The 20,326-nt window shown below is 39.6% G+C and overlaps 6 protein-coding genes across 7 annotated transcripts; 1 reads left to right on the top strand and 5 right to left on the bottom strand.

Annotated features, from left to right (window-relative positions):
• Window positions 1-661: 661 nt before the first annotated feature.
• Window positions 662-3,419, bottom strand: LOC111605009 (U1 small nuclear ribonucleoprotein 70 kDa). Its single transcript, XM_023323324.2, has 3 exons — window positions 3,241-3,419; window positions 2,704-3,171; window positions 662-2,595 (listed from the first exon to the last, which is right to left on the bottom strand). The coding sequence occupies exons 2-3, from the start codon at window positions 3,119-3,121 to the stop codon at window positions 1,655-1,657; spliced, it is 1,359 nt and encodes a 452-aa protein (XP_023179092.1). The 5' UTR covers window positions 3,122-3,171; window positions 3,241-3,419; the 3' UTR covers window positions 662-1,654.
• A 366-nt stretch (window positions 3,420-3,785) lies between these two features.
• LOC111605039 (protein cup) lies at window positions 3,786-16,115 on the top strand. 2 transcript variants are annotated; one of them, XM_023323374.2, is made up of 7 exons: window positions 3,786-3,926; window positions 3,996-4,529; window positions 5,514-6,410; window positions 9,086-9,694; window positions 9,755-10,775; window positions 10,828-11,670; window positions 11,841-11,872. In XM_023323374.2, the coding sequence occupies exons 2-7, from the start codon at window positions 3,999-4,001 to the stop codon at window positions 11,855-11,857; spliced, it is 3,918 nt and encodes a 1,305-aa protein (XP_023179142.2). In that variant the 5' UTR covers window positions 3,786-3,926; window positions 3,996-3,998; the 3' UTR covers window positions 11,858-11,872. The 2 variants fall into 2 exon arrangements, with proteins under 2 accessions (XP_023179142.2, XP_023179143.2); XM_023323375.2 differs by lacking the exon at window positions 11,841-11,872 and adding an exon at window positions 16,011-16,115 and having other exon boundaries at window positions 3,787-3,926.
• LOC111605042 (probable galactose-1-phosphate uridylyltransferase) lies at window positions 6,853-8,121 on the bottom strand. The gene is made up of 3 exons (XM_023323378.2): window positions 8,103-8,121; window positions 7,616-7,991; window positions 6,853-7,549 (listed from the first exon to the last, which is right to left on the bottom strand). The coding sequence occupies exons 1-3, from the start codon at window positions 8,119-8,121 to the stop codon at window positions 6,892-6,894; spliced, it is 1,053 nt and encodes a 350-aa protein (XP_023179146.2). The 3' UTR covers window positions 6,853-6,891.
• On the bottom strand, window positions 13,483-15,191 carry LOC111605041 (serine protease inhibitor 27A). The gene has a single exon (XM_023323377.2). It carries the CDS (start codon window positions 14,991-14,993, stop codon window positions 13,641-13,643), a length of 1,353 nt encoding a protein of 450 aa, XP_023179145.1. The 5' UTR covers window positions 14,994-15,191; the 3' UTR covers window positions 13,483-13,640.
• A 418-nt stretch (window positions 16,116-16,533) lies between the features above and the next one.
• Window positions 16,534-18,525, bottom strand: LOC111605040 (protein cortex). Its single transcript, XM_023323376.2, has 7 exons — window positions 18,356-18,525; window positions 18,162-18,290; window positions 17,879-18,107; window positions 17,638-17,820; window positions 17,088-17,465; window positions 16,880-17,029; window positions 16,534-16,820 (listed from the first exon to the last, which is right to left on the bottom strand). The coding sequence occupies exons 1-7, from the start codon at window positions 18,473-18,475 to the stop codon at window positions 16,561-16,563; spliced, it is 1,449 nt and encodes a 482-aa protein (XP_023179144.2). The 5' UTR covers window positions 18,476-18,525; the 3' UTR covers window positions 16,534-16,560.
• A 792-nt stretch (window positions 18,526-19,317) lies between these two features.
• Window positions 19,318-20,307, bottom strand: LOC111605034 (non-structural maintenance of chromosomes element 1 homolog). The gene is made up of 2 exons (XM_023323369.2): window positions 20,283-20,307; window positions 19,318-20,204 (listed from the first exon to the last, which is right to left on the bottom strand). Exon 2 carries the CDS (start codon window positions 20,051-20,053, stop codon window positions 19,355-19,357), a length of 699 nt encoding a protein of 232 aa, XP_023179137.1. The 5' UTR covers window positions 20,054-20,204; window positions 20,283-20,307; the 3' UTR covers window positions 19,318-19,354.
• Window positions 20,308-20,326: the final 19 nt, after the last annotated feature.

The following is a 20,326-nucleotide window of genomic DNA, read 5'->3' as shown; positions in this document are numbered from 1 at the left end:
CACATCAATAACGTTTTAGCTTTCGAGCAACAAAAATACAAATGCAAATTTAAAAAAGTCCCACATTTGCTTTACTTTACGCTGCTGTAGAAACTATATTTAGAAAATTGAATTCAGAGCTCAAAGCTAATGTTAGAACTATCTGAATTTAAAAATATTAAGAATATTCCCTTAGATTATACATCTTTTTGTTGCATAGTTTTTCCTTTTTCTTTCAAAAATGTATCGCCCTTCTTACTTGGATCTGAGTGAGTAGATGTTCAACAGCAATTGAAAGACAGGAGTATACCCAATACAGAGACATTTACCAGTTATAGCCGCCAAATGAAAACGACCAATAACAAACCTGATCGCTGTTTTTTAGAATAATGTTTATTCCGTGCTGAGTTCAAGTACAGGATCCACACAAACAATCACCAAACCAAACGTACTTGAAAAGATCGAGATCGAAACATGATTACTACGATATCAACTTGATATATAACCATTTCTATGGGGCATACCTCACCCCGATTAAGATCAAAGAATATATACTTCACATATATATTCTTTGGTTTCTTTTTCATTTTGACCAAATTTTGGACAGAAATCTTACCAACAAACCAGCTTACTCAACAACTTACAATCGTCAGATATTTCGAAAGAAATTGAACCGATTTAAACTTACTCACAGACCCAGGTTTGGATTGAGCTATGGTACACCAATTGAATAAGCGGAGCCATCACGTTTCTAGTGTTGGCCTAAAACGGTAAACGCAAGGATTAGTGAGATTTGTGTAGAGAAGAATTACCTGATTTTGATAAGTTTCTAATGGGTCAAGGCATTGAGTACTTTATTTTTATTTTGGGGGAATTATGGCTTTCGGAACTAAGTTTTGATTTTGTTTGTTAAAATACTTATGATTTGTTTTCACACTCTGGACGTATATATTCAATATACAGATTTTCAGATTTTCAATATTGAAAACTGCAAAAAATAAAGAAAACAAAATGGCACGAGTTAGCGCACAGAATTATAATAGAATTGTGTTTTGTTTGTGATTAATTTTAAACATGTTTTGACCAAAACAAACCAATCAGTACTCGCTCGGAATCCGGATAGTCATATATATATATATATACCATATACCATATACCAAAGCATTCCCTTATACCCCCTTACCAAAGGTGGGGAAACAAACACATGTTGATCTCATTTATTTTTACTTACTCTTCATTTTCAATTGTTAAGATTTACTTACATATTTAAACGTATTTAAGCTATGCACAAATATTTCTGTTGATTTGTTCTTTTTTTTCTTTAGTTATTTTATACTTGTTTTTTTTTTTGTTTTTTGTTTTGCTTTCAAGATAAATTTAAAAATAGCAATCGAAAGTGCTTCCAGCTTAAAACGGACTTACAGTATGTCTTACGCTTCGATGATTCCGAACTGTATCGTCCCATTGGCTGTTCGCTATGAATTTCAAATTTCAAATTTCAATTGAATAAATAAGTAAAAACAATCGAGACTATCGATTGTGCCAAATGATGGGTTGGTTACAGTTATAATAGTAGTGTTTTACCAGCGCAGGTTGATTACAAGAAAAAACTCTGAAAATTGTTATCGTGTTCGATTACCAATTGTTATTGCTGTAGTATCGATGGACAGGACTCTTACTGCCGCCACCAAGTCGGATCGCTGGCATTTTGACCACCATTATCTGGATTGTTACTGCGAGGAAGTATCGGTGGTGGAGGCACACTAAACATATTGTGATGTGTAGCGGGCGGCCGATACTTCTCCTCATTCTCATCGTCTAGTTCACGTTTGATGGACGTGTTTTGATAGTCATTCATCGAATATGTTGGATAACCGTCATCGATGGGCTCCTCCTTAATCTTTATCATATCCATTTCACGGAAATCTGGTTTGCGTTCCTTGACATCACGATCGCCGCCACCGCTGCGATCAGAGCCTCCGCGATCCCGATCTCGTCGCTCACGCTTGCGATCGCGCCTCTCACGCGATGATTCGCGTTCTCGTGATTTGGAACGCTTCTTTTTCTTTTCACGCTCACGATCGCGATCGCGTTCTCTGTCTCGCCTGTCCCGTCGTCCATCGAAATCGTCATAGTCACGATCCCTGCTGCTGGCACGACGTTTTCGGCGTTCGCGCGAACGGCTGCGTGAGCGACCAACACGTGCCCCGCGTTCCCGTTCGCGCTCTCTGCGATCTCGGGAGCGCGAGCGACGCCTCTCTCCGCCCACAACCCCGCCGTAGGGGGCACGCCCGCCACGTCCATCGAGACCATTGTTGGCGCCGCCACGAACACCACCCTCGCGATCCTCACGCTCACGCTCCAAGCGATAGCGTTCACGCTCACGCTCATTGTCCTCGCGGCCGGAGTGCTTGATATTTACATCATTGCCACCTCGTCGTGTGCCGCCCAAGCCGCCGCCCAGTCGACGTGGCAGCCATCCCTTAACTGTGCGAGCACGTTCAACATCCACAAGGACACGCTTGCTGTCTATCTTCTTACCATCCGCGTGCTTGTACGCTGCGTGCATGTCTCGCTCGTGCTCGTACTCAATAAAGGCATAGCCCTTCGGTTTACCTGTAATGTAAGCCATGCATTAGTATGATATGATAGTATATGATATTTTACTTAATTTAACTCAAGGAATTAAGCCTAATCATACGAACAAACATCAGAACACTTTACCTGAGTCCTGATCATGAATGAGCACGATCTTTTTGATGGGACCGTAGAATTCAAACTCGCGCCTGAGTTTTGACTCGGAGGTGTCGTAGTTGATACGCGCTATGAAGAGTGTTCGGAATGGATCCTCTGTAGCGTTTTTAATCTCGGTTGGATCCCATAGTGCAATTTCACGTTCTAGCTTATATGCGACTTGTTCAGCCTTTTCACGACGCCTTCTCTCGAGTCGTTCCTGACGCGTTTCCACTGTTTTGGGAGGTGGTGTGTCCTTTGGGTCTTCGAAGTCGCTCATGAATTTGGCTACGCCCAGATACCCTCGTGATTTTTTTTCATGCGGCAACTTATCCACCGGGGGCATAAACGGTATTGGATCTCGGGAGGCGAATAACGCCAAAAGATTTGGCGGCAGATATTGGGTCATTTTGTTAATATATTATTACCTTTGTCTCCGTCGTTCCGTCAAATTTAGTGCTAGACATAGAAAATTGAGGTTATGTTACGCTTGTTTACGACAGTAACAGATTTAATCGATTTACTTACTTTTTGATCCATTCAGTAGGCGTAGTTAGTTTATTACTAGTAAGTTAAATAAGCCTAGTCGCAATTACCGTAATTGTCAGTTTTTGCTCAATCGATTTATAGCAATTAATACTTATAGACAAAAAATATTTTTTCTTGTAGCGTAGCTACTCAGCTACTAATGATGGCATTATGCTAGAGATGTGCAGCTTATTGATATCACAGTGATTGTTACTTTTCAGTATCTTCAGTATCACTTCAAATAAATGTCTATAAACTCATTTATAGCTTTTGGAATATATTTTCAAATTCATTACCTAATTAAATTAAATTTCTTATGATTTTTTTGGTTGCCTATTATTTTTTAATTATGGCTATTAACCTTACACAAATTGAATGTTGTCCACCAATTTAAGGGATGTTTAATTACATGATTAATGTGTTATCGATAGTCCGATATAAAACACTGGCAAGTCATGAACTTTATTACATGGTTTCTCTTTGGTTCAGCACTTGAGTTCAAATCACCCACACAAACATAGCACACACATGCATTCATGAGCCGGTGCACGATTGAAAAGACAAAATAACGGCATCTACGAACTCGCCATAAACGTGATTCCGTTTTGCAATATTTAAAGTTACACTTTGCATTAAGATTTTAAAGTGCTTGGATTATACCCAAAAAATTATTTTTATAAATTATTGTAAGTATAAATTTTAGCTCAGAACACAAAAAAACAAAGATTTGCAAATTATTAATCGCAATCAAACAGAAAATGTCGACTAGTTCAAAGCAAATACTCGAGACTGAAGTGATCAGAGAAGAAAATGGCGCTGGCGCTTTAGAATCAAAGCAATCACCGAAGGAGCAACGCAAATGTAAGCGAAAATATTTCCTTATGATGGATAACGATACTGCTGGTCGAGAAGATATCGACGAATCTGATGTCCAACAAGTGCTTACACCTGTTGAAAAGGCCAAATTCGCAATGCCCCCACCGCCGCCACCCCCCACTCCTGTTCAAGCACCCCAGCGATCAACGTCGGTGGCAGCTGCAACAGCAGAAGCATCTGTAGCTTCGCCGGATACCGAAGATGATGAGGCAAATTCGGAGAAATGGGAAGATCCTTGTGCGCCACCCCCACCTCCACCATTGCCAACAAATTCAAGGGTCATTTGTCAGGGTTATGTGAAATTGACGGCCGTCAAGTTAAAAGATGCCTTGGAGGAGGCCATTATGAAAATGGAGAGTAATAGGCGGGAGCATCAGCAGCAGCAGCAGCAACAGCAACAAGAGAATTTCAATGTGAGTTCAATAGAAAAGTGCTTTAATTTACAGTTACGTGCATTACGTGTTACAGGGTCCATTCGATAAATTTGTCGCTTTTGTGTTGTGCATTTCAAATAAGAAAAAGAAAACATTTTATGAACAATTGGAATTTCATATATTGAGATTGCCGCGTAAAATGTTGATTTATACTTCACAAAATATTTGAAATTTTAAAAGCTCTATGAAAAGAAAAATGAAAATTCTTATTGGTCATGTGAACAGAAGAGCCTTTGCACATATATTTTTTTAATAATTATTTTATTTAATTATTTATATTTCTTTATATTCTTTTTATTATTTTTTTTTTTATTAATTTTGGGTTTTTTTTGTCAACATTTCTTTTCTCAGGTGTAAAACCTAGTTTTATAAGCAAAATCGCAAAAATGAAGGAATAAATTTTTTATTTATTGAATATATTTTTCTCCTTCATAATTTCACTTTGATCAAGTTAGCTTTTAGTTGTATATATATGTTTATATATATATATATATTTATTCTATTTTGATTATTGTATCTATAACTCTGTAGCTGTTCCAATTACTTCATTTTTTTTTTAAAATCTCAACCACATTCCATTTCTTACATTTGCTAGAACAACAATAGGAGCCCTGTTTTATATATGCTCAGATTCTTACAAAAGTTTTCCAAATTTATTTAGTGTATTTATTCATTTTTATTTTGTTAACCTCTCAATAGTATAAAATATTCAATATATAGTTAATGTTTTTTGAAAGAGCTGCAGAATCAGCAAACTGACCACAAACTGTACAACAACCGTTTGACATTTGAAATTTTTGTTTTGGAAATGACATTTAAATTAACGTGTCTGAAATTTGGCTAATATATTCTTGTAGAAAATTTCGCTAGTATTGCTAATTTGTGCTGGAATAAATATTTAATTTTTCTTTTTTTTTTTTTTTTGCTAATTTTGTGGCTGTTGTCAACTGTATTGCCGAACAGTCAATAAGACGGGCTCTGGCTGGATTAGGATCGGATGCTATGCAAATGTCTCCTACGTGTGCAGTTAAACGTCCGATTAATCCGATCACAGCCGTAATTGTGCATCCGAAATGCAATAAGCCGGCTGTCATCCGCAAACTGGAAAGAAAGCTAAAAGTTGGCAAATTGATGGCCAAACAGCTACAAACTAAGAATTCCGTCATCTCTAAGGATGCCATACCCTTGCCGCCAGCAACAGCTCATGATGATGAGGCCACCCAGGGCTTGATGACCATGCAGGTGTTATCGGCACGAGCTTCAACGCCTTATACGCAACCAACCAGTCTGTTATGCGATTTGCATTTGAGTCCACCGACAAATCAGGCCAAGACAATGATTGGCATTAAGCAGTTGCCTGAGATGGCGGAACAGCAGCAACAACAGCATCAACATTCTACCAGCCAAAAGCTACGCAGCACTTCGACTGTCAATGGTCTGAGTGCTCAGCGTCTTCCCAAGTTACGCAATACCCAATCGGTGGGAATATTACCTGTCAGCAATTTGGATGGATCAATGCATCATTATAGCCGTCAGCATCTTCTGGAAATACGTAATGCTATGATCCACGCACTGATACATCGTTCCAAAGAATCACTGACCTTTAGTATGCCGCGCATTGCCACTTGCGATGACATCGAATTAGAGGGGCGACTGCGTCGCATGAATCTGTGGCGCAATGCCGACGGAGCATCTGCTGTGCGCGGCACCAGCAGCTTTAAGCCACGTGTTCATCTACACAATTCCACTGGCAACAATGAGTGCATGCCCGCCTTCTATAAGAATAGGAATAAGCATCAGTTGATTACCGATGAGTCTATCATACAGAGCCAACCACCGCAACCGCAGCAAGAATTTCAGGTAAGGTTTGCACTCTTTTTATGAATATTAGTATATAATTATAATTAATATATATATATATATTATCATGCATTTTAATATAGTATGTAGACAAGCTAATCTTGTGCTCTTTAATCTGATTGCATGTTTGATAAGACTTGTCGTGTATGTCAATCGGAAATTGTAGGTATATAGGATATATAGGAAGTTATTGATATTATGTATCATATTTTTGCCTTGTCGCCTAGGAGTGGTACGGCTAAAATATTTATTTAACAGCAGAGTAAAGTATAATTTGCCATATAGCATATAGTCAACTGAAATGTTATGTAAATAAGCGGGAAACGTAATCTAAAGCTCGCTGACAATTTTCCTATTTACTGATTATAGGAATTAGTTGATTGTTCTCAATACTCGACTAATGAGTTTCAGTTTTAGTTATAGTTTTTGTGCACAATTACAATTGTACATTTATTATTTAGTTTAGCTGGAAAACTTGAAATCATTTGTTCAGATAATGTTTTGTGCCGTCGGATTCGCGTAGTCGCTGTGCCGCCTGCTCTGGCGTCAAGTCGCGCTGAGACATCGCCAGCAGCTCAAATCCGACCATAAATTTGCGCACTGTTGCCGAGCGGAGCAGGGGCGGATAGTAGATGGCATGGAGTGTCCAATGGGCGCTGGAAGCGTGCGCATGCTCTGGGCCAGTGGGCGCACCATGCCAGCCCATAGAATAGGGAAATGAACACTTAAAGAGATTATCATATTTGGTAGTCAGCTGCTTGATGGTCAGCGCCAAATTGTGACGCTGATCATCAGTTAGATCATTAATGCGTTTGTTGTTGTTGCGGGATATGAGCATCGTTTCGAACGGCCAGGTAGCCCAATAGGGGACCACGACCAGCCAATCGGGATTCTCAATGACAATGCGTTCCCTGCGCTGCAACTCACGCTCCACATAGTCGCCCAGCATAGGTCGATCGTGGGTTGCATAATAAGCGCGTAGTCGTTCCTGCTTTTGCTGTGGCTCTGTGGGTAGGAAAGAGCAGGACCAGATTTGGCAATGAGGATGGGGATTCGAACAGCCCATGGTGGAGCCTTTGTTCTCGAATATCTGCACCCAGGCATACTTGCCACTCAGTTCATTGAATTGTTTAATCCATCTATATAATTTATAATAGAATTTAGTGCGATACGAAAGGTATGTGAAATTTTGTGTTTTTACTCACTCATTAATAACTGCGCCGATTTCCTTTGGACTCATGGTTGGCAAGGTTAAATTCGACTTTGGGTGGAAGCACATAACGCGACAATTGCCACGCGCTGGCGCTGCTTGAAATAGCGGATCATCGCTTGCGGGCGGCGACGGCACCTGCTCCAACAGTGCAGGAAAGTCATTATCAAAAACATAGGTGCTTTCATAACGTTCCGTTACGATGCCATTGGGTCGCTTGACGCCCGGGCAGAGAGGATTATTGGGATCAAATTCCGGTTGTTCGTTGAGCTGGGGCTTTTCCTCTTGGCCCGACCAGGGTCTCTGCATGCGATGCGGACTCACAAGCACCCACTGTCCATTCAATGGATTGAGGCGTCGGTGTTGGTGTTCTAAATAAATAAAAAGTACATAAATAGAAATATTTATGTCATTATATATTCAAGTATGTTTACTGCATTTTAAAATGCAATCACATTGGCAGCGCGCCGCGTCGCTCTTACCGGTAGCCACAAACTGCATTTTGTCACTGATTCCAAAAAACTTTGCTGCTATCACTGCATTCACCTACTGCGTAGGGGTTACCGCTGTTGTATATTTGTAATGGCTGAGGTTTACCGTAATCTGTCGCCCGCTCGGCGAATGGAGTCCACGGGACAGCACAATGCCAACTGGCGCTGGCACCGTTTTAGTTTTGTTTTTGTTCATCTCTGACTAGCGCTTTATGCATATGTATGTATGTACCGAAGCACATATGTATGTGTTTTTCGCCTAGTACAATTTTCATTTTACCTACTCTCCCTTTTGTTTTTGCGCTCGCTTCGCTTAGCACGCACATTCGCAAGTTTGCTGTGCGGTTTATCAGCTCACGCTTGCAATCTCTCTCTCACACACAGCTGGGGCTGTAAATATAAATGTGTGTATGTTGACTATGCGAGAGTTTCATAGCTAGCGCCAGCTGCTAGCGATGTGCAATCTCCTCGATAAACAGTGAATGTTAATAAACAGTTACACAGTTGCAGTACACAACAATTTGTTTTTGTCGTCGTTTTGCTGTGATTTGTTGGTACAGTAAAGCATCGCTAATGCGGATACATATTGCTTTTACAAATTTTTAAGCAGTAGTTTGTAATATATAAATATAGTAATTATATATAAAATATTATCTGACCAAAAATCTTTTTTAATTGCTAAAAAATTTTCTCTTTTGTTTAGCAGACTGTAGTAATTGAAAAGATTATGATAGAGATTAGAAGTGTTTATTTACGTATGAGTTTGTCTACTTAATAGGTTTTATATACATATTTGCATAACAAACATTTTAATTGTATTTTAATATTCAAATATTTTCTATGGCTTATCTTGAATAATTATTAATTGTAAATATTTTCGTTAATGTCGGTTGGTTCAAAGTTTTATTTATATACGTGATGTATAATTGAGATAAAAATAAAATAATATAATTAATTATAAAATGTTTGGACAGGATCCAGCGATTGTTAATCAGAGACGTATTGGCAGCGGTCGTCTATCTCATACAAGATGGTCTTTCAACAACAATAACGACTATAAGCCCATTCACTCTTATAATAACAATCACCAGCCAAATTCCATGGGTAAATCGTCCCACGTGGGTGATATGAAGCATCAGAACAATTCGAGCAATATGACTGTTCTTAAGTTCTTCGATAATGGTGAGATTAGCAGTACGCATTTGAATACTACACTGCAGCCGAATGGCCGTCCGAGTACCCCGATAATGGGCATGTCGAACAATAGTCGTTCGGAAAATGAAAGCCTGAAGTCGAATGAATCTATCGAGGATCTGAATCGAGCTAATGAGAATTATGTTAAGCGCGTCATGTCTGGATTTTTGGTCGTCTCCAAGTCTAAGTCTCGTGAATCAGAAGAGCGCCACTATCGTCGCTATAGAAATCAAAATGAGGAACCAGAGTGGTTTAGCTGTGGACCCACATCTAGACTGGATACTATTGAGTTGTGTGGCTTCGATGAGGATGAAGAAAAAATGATAAAAGAAGGTGGAAAATGTGCTACACTTGATTCAAATAGGGAGACCGTCGTGCAGAAGCACAAGGTAAGTAATATGAATGTAATAGGATTATATATCTATATATATGAGACGTTTCCTTTGCAGGTCGAACCAAGCAAATACAAATGGCAGCATCCTGACACAATTGGTCGCAATAATAGCAGCAGTAGCATCGGCGGCAAGTTGATGCCAAAGAGTGATAGTAATAACAATAGCTCATTGGAGAATATGAACAAGATGCCTACAACTGAGCATCACACGCATCAGTATCAGCAACAGCATCAGGGTCATCCGCAGAAGGATGAGAAACGTTATATCAGTCGTTCAGCTCCGTTCGATAGGGTCAAGCACAACTACAAAAGCTTTGATAACAATAGCTATGCACGCACCGACGCCAACTATCAGCAACAACAACACCACCAACATCCACATCAAAATCACAATCAACATCAACATAATCCACAACACCAACAATACAATCAACAACAGCAGCAGGCGTCTAGTAGCAATAACAATTCGAAATTTATGTCCTTTTTTGCTCGCGACCGTCAGGATAAGAATGGCTCTTCTTCATCATTGAATGAATTCTTCAAGCAGGCCATGTGTCACAGCAACAGTAGCAGCAACATGAGCAATAACAATAACAATCACACCGTTAGCAATCAGAACTTGGAACAACCGAAGAGCTTAGGTTATATTAATCAAATGCCATCAGTAGATCAACTCGAAGCCAAATGGCGTCGCAATTCGCTCGGTCATATGAACGATGTTTCGGCAGCAACGGCAGCGGCAGCAGCAGCAGTCGCTGCAGCATCAGTACATACTAGCAACGACAACAATAACAATAATATTAAACAGTCGGATAATTTCCAAAAGTTGATTGGCGCTCTGCAGGGTGCTAAACCGCAAATAGTGCCGCCTCAGATGCAATCACAACAGATCCCAGTAGGAGACGATGCCATATCAAACTTTATTTTGCAGCAGCAGCAATATCAGCAGCAACAGCAGAAACAACACGTTCTCATTCAACAGCAGCAGCAGCAGACAGCCTTCCTGGCAAGCCTTCAGCTTAAGGCCATACTAGGACGTGCGGATACGCAGCTTTTGCTCTTACGTCTGACCAAAGGTGAGATTTAGTATAATTTATATTTACTTATAATAATGTTATTGTCTTGTAGGTGAAATTTCAAAGCATGGCTTGCTGGTGCAGTTGGCCAATCCCCGTTTAACCACTATGGATCGCGAGGCCATAACGGCTGTGCTGCAGTTCACAAATACACAGCAGCAGCAACAACAGCATCAGCAACAACTGGAGATGCTTTCGAGTACAGTGATTGCCAGTCAATTGCAGAATCTACACAATTTGGCTATTGTGCAGCAGACGCTTGCAGCACGACAGCAGCAACAGTTGCAGATGCCGCAACCACAAGTGCAGCCACAGCAACTATCGCAAGAGGATCTGCAGGCGCATGCCAACACCATTATGCGCAATGCGGTCATGAAGCGTAAAATGGAGGAGCAAACCTCTAAGTTACTCAACATGAATGCGACGGCAACAAGCAAACAGCAGCAGTTGCAGCAACATCAGCAACTGCAGCAGCAATCACGAGCTCAATTACCGTCAATGCTTGGACCGAGAGTTGGACGCCAGGATTCATCATCAAATGCGCTGCTGAACGCGCTCATTGCCGGTAAAAACCTACCAGCAGCAATAAACGGGAGCATGATGCCATCCCAGCAGCAGCAACAGCAATTGTCCATTAATTCACGACGTTCTGACGCAAATGTGCGTTTCGCAGAAGGCGCAAATTTCCAAATTGGGGAAATGCCCCAACCGGTTGGACAGTATCTTTATCAGCAGCAACAGCAGCAACAATATGCACACCAGCAAATTCTCAATCAACAAAATAAGCAGAACAACAGCAACAATAACATCAATATTAACTTAAACACCAATTTTAATAAACCTCAAAATCAATCACAGCCGCCTGTGGCAATGTTGTCAACTGGCAGCGGCGGAGGTAAGTACAATATCAATCTATAAATCAATTTATACCTCCATCCATATATCTCTATATACATATTACATCTATTTAGCTAAATTGAATCCAACCGCAAACAATATGGGTTTTTTTTAGCTAGTTATACGGTTGTAAAGTCATGCTAATTCTGTATCTTTGATATATTATAGTATCCTCGTGCGGATGAGTCTCATTGAACAGATTCAATACAGATTCTATGTAGCTTCCAGAGGAATTCATCTTCAAATTTCCAAAGAAATAACTGAATAAGCAGCTTATGTAATTATTCTTGAAGGCATAAAAACCCTCGTCGACTTATCTTCGGTATTTATGCTGTACGTCTGTGGCAGATCGAAAAATGTTAGATACGATTGTTTTTTCAATGAATTTTTTGGATTTTACGTAAATGTTAAACACGTTTGTCATTAAAATATTTAACTGTTAAAAAAAATATTTTAGTGAAAACACGAGGGCGGCGGCTTTTATAAATCGTATATATATACTTGGGATATATACAAATAAAGTAAATGCAGTTTATTTATATTTGCAATGCTTTCAAGTTTTCATATTTGATGTGAGTCAATGAACATTAAGAAACAAAGGGCTGAGTCTGATATTTCAAGATAAAGGCTGAGTGTTTGTTTTCTTTGACCTTATCCAAAATATAATGCAATGAATTCTTCATTAATGAACCAATTTTAGTCTCATGGAAGTATTTTTATTCTCCAATTATCAAGTTATGTTTTGAAGCGAGTTCAGCTAATTTTACTTGAATATAAAAACAAAGAAACATTCTCGTTTATCAACTTCTTATGTTGAATATAAATAAACCTCTGTTTGGAAACACAATCGAAAGTTAGGTACAATAGGTTAGGTATATTATTATGTAAACAGAGATCCCTTTTGTTTCACTAACAAATCGGTATTGCTCCGCGCAAAACCAGTTTTTGTTTTATGCAACCTCATGTTTATATATAATATATATGTCATGTATGTATTCTACATATTTGAGCAGATTTCATTATCTCTCATCGTAAAATAGAATGAGAAGACCTGTTAATACAACAAAATAATATTTATTCTCGATAGATTAACATAAATATACAAGTGTTGCTGGTAACTTGTTTACGGCACGAATATGATGAGAATTGGATAAGTTGAAATCAAGCGCGTCTGTATAGGACTTCCCCCCTAGTAGGAAATATGCGAGATATATAGTTTTACTCAATTTCCCTTAAGGGTCACTCACTCTCTCTGAAAACCAAATATCAAATGTTTATGACGTATGTTAGTAAAGGTTGAATATTCCATGATTAAGGGGAACTGCTTACGTAGTTTACTTATAATTAGCTTTCTCAAAAACTGGAAATACATCATGAATACGAGCACTTTAAGATATTTGTTACTCTGAAATATTTTAGTTAGGGATCGTGCATTGACTCGTCTAATTGTTATATGGTGCTAATTACATCCCACACTCGTGAGTCATGTGTGGCTTAAGTGGGTTTTCATGCTACTTATTTACATATATGAATGGATCTGCGGTCTAAAGTCTTTGAAATGGAATCGTTGAGTGTGCGGCCTAGCTAGGTGTGGAATTTCCATGTTATAGAAAATTAGTTGTCTAAATGAGACAATGAGTAAATAGGTATAAAATGAAAAGCTTTGTCGATAGATCGAATACACTTAATTAATGCTTTACTCCCTCCACACATTGGTAGTCCCCATTTTGATCATAATGAAAATATTGGTTTATATAAGATTTTTTTTATATAATAATAGAACACATTCTTCCACAAGGGAGTTAATCTAGCCCATATAATAGGGCGCTTTGTGTAGATATAACAGTTTATAAAAAAGTATACATAATTTGGTATATATACTATAGTTTTTGTTTATTAGTGATGTTACTCTGTAATCAAATAAGCATATCAAGCGCGACGATTTAGTCGTTCTATTGTCTTAGCTTCTTAGTAGGGTTGATGGACTTTGCCGGCGAACAGAATGTTTCCTGTGGCCTCCTCCTCGATGAAGAATACAAAGGGGCGATTCACATTGAACTCGACAATGGTCTGGGAGCCACCGAATTTGTTTTCGATCTCAACGACAGTGGCGGCATAGGCTTCTGTGCCCTGTTCGTTGACATCGATGCCAGCCTTTTGCAGTATATCCGAAACTCTCACCTTGCCGGAGACATCGGCGCCGCGCGTTAGGCCTGGCAGCGAGGCGGTCGTCTCGAAGATCTCACGTACGCCCAGCTGTTGGAGGGTGTCCTTGAAGCTGCGCTTGTAGTCGAAATGGAATTTCGGTAGCGTCACCTTGACCTTGACCTCCTCCATGGCCCATTGGGCGCTCTTGACCTCATCATTTTCCAGAGCATACAGCAGCTCATTGATGCCGTCCATGGCATGTGGCAGCAGCACAAACATTGAATTCTTTCCCTTGTACGGCAGGCGCAATATCTGTGCCTTCATTTTGTCCGAATTGTGATGATAGAAATATTCCGTTTGCTCCATGTACTGAACTCGCGTCTGCTCGTTTTGGTTGTGGAAAAAGGCGCCATCGTATGTATTGTAGAATTGACGACGCCATAAACCCTTGAAATATATCACATTCGTTAACAGCATTACGCATTCCTGAAGCGTCTCCGGCGTGACCAGATTGCGCAGTCTTCCATCTGTGACATTGTTGGCCCACTCGTTGATAGCATAGGCAGCTGCCGGAGCATTGCTAAAGTCCAGAGCTTCGATATCGCCATCATAGAAATGCTTCAAGGTGGCTGTGAACTTTTGCTGTGTCTCGATGAAGCTGTCAGTGAACAGCTTAGTGCGCACATTCAATGTGTTGTGCAGTTGATTTTCCTTTTTGAATGAGTTGAGGGTCTTGCGATAGAACTCGCGCACATTGTTCGCCGATCTGATGTCGGGCTGAGTGCTTATCAACTCTTGCTGTGTCTTTGTGTTCGTGCCGGAGGCCTCCGACAGCATCGCCAGCACCAATTTAATGGAAAACGGTGATATGATGACATTATTCTGTTGCTCCGTATCATTCAGCAGCACCGCCTTTAGCAGTTGCCATGAGAAATTGTCATGCGAGTCACTGCGAAAGGGCACGAATGTATCGATGTCATCGTAGGATGCTGCGGGCAGCGGCAATACTGCAGCCGTTTCACTTGGCACCTTGTCGGTGCGCGTCTCGAATACACCCGTCGGCGTTGTCACAGTGGGTATGGAGTTGCCATTGACATGATGCGTTGACGCGCCAATTAACAGCATTAGCAATGGCAGCCAAGTATTTGAACTTTTCAATTTGTTTGTGTACATTTTATCTTTGATTTTGTGTGTGTATACGCTTGTTTTCACTCCTTTTCGCAGCAGCAACAGCAATAGAATTGAGCTTAAAGCGCGTCTTGGCGCTCAGCAGCAAAATGATGGAGAACCGTTTGGCGCACAGTTCCAACTGAGAGTGACTCAAAGCTCGCAGCGCGCAGGCCATTTTAAAAACCAGCTTACTGTTTAACATTGCTGTTGCTGTTGTTGTTTTTACTGCTGCTGCTGCTGCGCGGCTTCTGCTTTTTCGCTCTATTGCTTTAAAGGGAGTCCCAATCACGTCATTATCTTGACTGCGCTCTCTTTCATTCCCTATCTTTCTTGTCATTTGTTTTAACTGTTGATTGATATGTAAATATGCACAAGAATGCTTCGATAAACGTAGAGATAAGATTCGTGCAGTTCAAAAGGAAGTCCGAATAATTTCCAATTGCGTCAATAACTTTAAATAAGAAAACCCCAATACAAAGAATTAGTAAGCAAAGATTTTAGCATACGACCATCTAACTGCACACGACTTGAGTGCGTGTGTAATGCTAATGTTTTTAAGTTCTTTACGCACACTTAGCTTAGACAAAAGCTGTTTGGTACGACACGCACTAACATCTGGTAACGCCAAAGGACCAGTGTTGCTAAATGAGCTGAATCAGCTGTTTACGAGCACACTTGCGTTGATGTAACAGTCGCCGGCGAATAGAAAAATTTGAGTGGTTATATTTTATTAATTGTACTAATTAATTGTGCAATGCAAATACGTCGTCCTCGGGGTGTAACAGTACCACAGTTAATGCTTGTAACCGCAATTGGTTTTCTGGGCGGTGTTTATATTTGGAAGCCTCTTATATTGAAATATAAAAACGAAAATCAACCAGAAAATAGCGAAGCACCAACAGCAACAACATCGACTACAGCTGCAACTATAACAACAAACTCAACAAAGTGGGGCAAACAAGGATTCTAATTGAGTATTATATGACTACTAATATATTTCTATTCTTTCAACATTTTCAGATGAGCTTCATTAAACAATTTGCATCAACGACTGTTGGAATGATGGCGATCGCTATCGGTTCGACGGTTGTCGTTTATAGCACTCACCGTTTTTTTATTAAACCGTATCAGAGTAAGAAGCAGCGCTTGGAAGCCGAAGCCTGTGCGGAGTATATATTTAAACAGGAGTCCCAGAAGCGTTTATAGAGAGACCGAGTAGTACGATGGCTTTCTGTTTCAGAATTTCCTATCAATTTTCTATTAAACATACATTGCATACATTTATAATAGAAAATAGATTTAAAACGGTACCCAAATTGTATGGAGAGTTTTTTATATATCTTCAACAGTCAAGTCATACTTTTACTAGCAACTCTTAGGGATCAAAGATGATTGTTAAAAAAGAGAAAAAATAATTTAAATAACCAGATGGAATTTTATTGGATGATTTATGAAATGAATTGAAATAAAACATAAATGAAAAATATAGAATAAGTATACACGTATGTTTAAAATTTTGAAATAAAATATAAACCAATTCAACATTCGACATTTAAAAACATATAAACACTTATCTTATCGGCCCATAAAGTTCCAGAACGCTGCGCTTTTGTAACTTGCGCGTTTGCTTCTTGTTCAATGAATCCAATTTACCGCTGGGATAGAACTCCCATATCGAAAAGGATTCATCCATGCCAGCAGCGGCGAGCTTGGTGCCGTCAGGGCTCCACATCATGAAGACCACGCCTCTGCTCTGATGGGTCAATATATCCACGACTCGATTCAGCGAGGACAGCACAAAGATCTCGCAGCACGGACAACCGTTTTCATCTAGCGAAAGATTATATTGAGCTATAAGACAACCCTCATTCACGTTGATCCAAACTAACCGCATTTATAGATATTGACCAGCAACTCGCCCGTGATCTTGCTAAACGTAATTGAATTGATTAAGATCTTATCGTCGCCACGCTGGTAAAACGAAACAATTTCACGTCGCGGCACATTGAATATATAAATGGATGAAAGTTTCTTTTCAGCTGTAAAGATTTGAATTTAACATATATAATTTAAATTTCAGCATGTTTTGCAGCTCACAAATGGCCAGTTCGACGGCCTGCCATGGATGCCAGTCGAAGACAATGCCGCCCTGCTTCGCGCCCAGACGCATTATCACCTTGTATGTCATGCCATCGAATATATAGATTTGACCCTGGATATCGGCTGTGGCCAAGTAGCGTCTCATCGGTGAGAAGCGCATGCAGCAAATCCCCTGCGTATGCTGCCTCATCACACGCTCAATGGTCATCGTAGAGAACTGTATGACCACAATTTGTCCGGTCTTCGCACCGCACAGAATCTCCTCTCCATCCGGACTCCATTCAATGCAGCAAATCGACTCGAAAGATCGAGGCAAATATTTGCCATTGGCAATCAAAAATTGCTTTGGCGATTGCAGTAGCCAAATCTCTAAAACTAATAAGAGAAGCTTTCAGATGAGTGAGAATTTATAACTATGTAGGTTAGAGATTAATATATGTTATATTGAACTTAGAATTTCCCTGATGAGGCACTTCCTTCGAGTCACTTTCCATTCTGTACACAGCTTATTAATACAGCAAATCGAAAGATCTATTGAGATAATTACCTGGATTTTTGTCATCCTTGCAGCCGATGGCTAAATATTTGCCATTTGGTGAATATTTCAATGAACTCGTGCGTTCGACCTTAAAGAACATGCTCGTATCATCGCGATTTCGCCAGATGATTAGATTTTCGTCAATTGATAGAGCCATCTGATCATTGATTGACCAATCCATCATGTTGAGATCTGCGTTGGTGATGATATAATGAATTGGACGAGAGACACTGATGCCAATCAGTCTTACCAAATGATGTGCACAGCTCGGGCATTTCATTTGTGGTTGTGGCAAAAGCAACTGGTCGGGCTCTTGGCTTGCAGAACCAATCGCTGTCCACCTTCTGTCTGCCCGTCCGGGAGTATTTGCACTGCACATCGCTGAACTGCAGCAAACGATTCTCTTCAATATGGAATGCTTTATTCATGTTCGCAACAAAGTTGCTCTGGCGCCAATAGCTTGATTTGTGTGTGAGACTCTTAAGAAAAGAAACTTTAGACATATTACGACATATTACTTGGTAATATCTGACCATTTTCAAGAGATCCTGCTCTTTAGTTTTGCCCACGTATTTGAGATTATAATTGATCGCTTCTGGCTTGAAGCGCTTTGGTATAAATCGATCAGCGAAAGTAAACTCCTGTTTATTATTTCGCTTATTCTAATTGAAAAGTTGTTTATAGTTAAGCTTCACTTTTGTTTTTTTTTTTGTTTGTTTTTTTGCACCTGATAAACTTCATTGCGCCAATCCATGCGACGCTGTTTCATAAATGGCGGCGCCCAGTTTGGATCCATCAAAGGATTTTTATTAAAACTTTCACACACATCCATAACGAAGACTAACATTTAACTAACTTTAAATATTTATCCGCGCCATATTTAATCAATTCCTCTGGTTCTACGATTTCTGAAAAGCTTTACTTAACTAACTGTAACTTGCTCTCTCTCTCGCTTTCAGTCTTAATTGAAGTGGGCATAAAAGAGCGGCGCTTACATGTAAGCTCATATTGCTTTGCATACCCTTGTGAGAAACCGAATGTAAGCTAGACTAACTAGCAGTTAAGATGTGTATGTATGTATGCATGTGCGCAAGTGAGAATTCAAATAGGTTTGTATGTATGTATGGCGAGCTCGATTTTGAGTGAGAGTCGGTGAGTCCAATTTTGCACTGCTTCAGTCGCTTTGCAGACCTACAGTGCAGTTGAGTCCAGTTATTTGCCACTTAATGAGCGAGTTCGATTTTGAGTGAGAGTCTGAGAGCCCAATTATGCGCCGCTGCAGTCGTTTTTCATACCTACTGGTGCTCAGATCTACAGTGCAGTTGAGTCCAGTTATTTGCCAATGAGCGAGCTCGATTTTAAGTGAAAGTGGGAGAGCCCAATTATGCGCTGGTTCAGTCGCTTTCCAGACCTGCTGGTGGTCGGATCTACAGTGCAGTTGAGTCGTACTTTATATTTCTAATTTTTAATAATAATCGTAGTGATAGTTATAACAATGATCATTTGCTAATGATTAAGTCGTTTGTAATTTATTTTTCTAACACAATTATACAATTATTAAATTGAATTCTCTATTTGTTTTCTATCTTAACAAATATTATTTACACAAGTTTTTTATTTATTCTAGGGGAAATTATTAAATATAAATATAAAACTAAAGCTTATTAAATTTAAATAAAATTATTTTGGCATATTCCTAAATTAAACTTAATATTTGCTAATTCTCTTACTGACTAAGACGCGTGGACCACTTGTTGCCACAGGTGGGGCAGTTGGAGCGGGTACGCAAATATTTTCGTATGCAAATTCTATGGATTTTAGTGCCACAATCTGTGCACTTAATGTCCCAAAGCACCAGCTGTTTGCAGAGGGCACATTCCTTGATCGTGTCCGCAAAGTTGGAGCGCAAATAAAATTCGAACTCGACGATGCTGCGTGGACCCAGATAGAGTCTGTCGCCCGACTCCAGAAAGTAGCCCATTTCGGTCCATAATTGAAGTAGTGTCTGCATGCGCAGCTTCTTGGGCGGCTTGGCTGAGCCTTTAAAATCCAAGTCAGAATACGCCTCGTTCCAGGCTATGTGGCAGTCTTCATGCTGGCCAAGTTTCTCCAACAGATTGGAAAAATAGAGACATTCCTCTGTCGTCAGACCAGGATGATTCTGTTTATCAGGTGTTGCATCCGTGATGGCAAACACCAAATACTCCTTGCCAGTTATTGGATGAATCATAAATTTCAGCGATTGACTAAGCTCCTTTATTGTGTTTTCTATGCTCTTAACGAATTCGTGTAAAGCCTCTTGGTTCGCGGGTTTTGTCACTTGATGCTGTTCACAGAGCGGTGTTAATATCTTATCAATTTGATCATGATCAAGGCAGCTGTGATTTATACAAGCACGTAAAAATGTTCGTTTGACTATTTCCATGTTATCATTTAATTAATAACAACTTTGTCTTTGGTAAGCACGAAAAGTTTGATAAAATGCAAAAGTACGGTAGGTAAGTAAAGCGACGCGCCTAACCAGGGCTGCATTGATAACCACTTATGGCTGATAAGTATTTGTATATGCGATTTCGCTGAAATTTTAAGTTTTCAATAATAAACAAATTAATTATTAAATAATATTATAAATTTATGAATTTATCTTTAATTACCACAATAATTTAAATGCAATGTTTATTTCGATAAGTAAATTATC

Source organism: Drosophila hydei, unplaced genomic scaffold (genome assembly GCF_003285905.1).
Source record: "Drosophila hydei strain 15085-1641.00,03,60 unplaced genomic scaffold, DhydRS2 tig00008114-arrow-pilon, whole genome shotgun sequence".
Classification (NCBI taxonomy): Eukaryota; Metazoa; Arthropoda; class Insecta; order Diptera; family Drosophilidae; genus Drosophila; species Drosophila hydei.
This window is presented reverse-complemented; position numbering and strand designations above follow the sequence as displayed.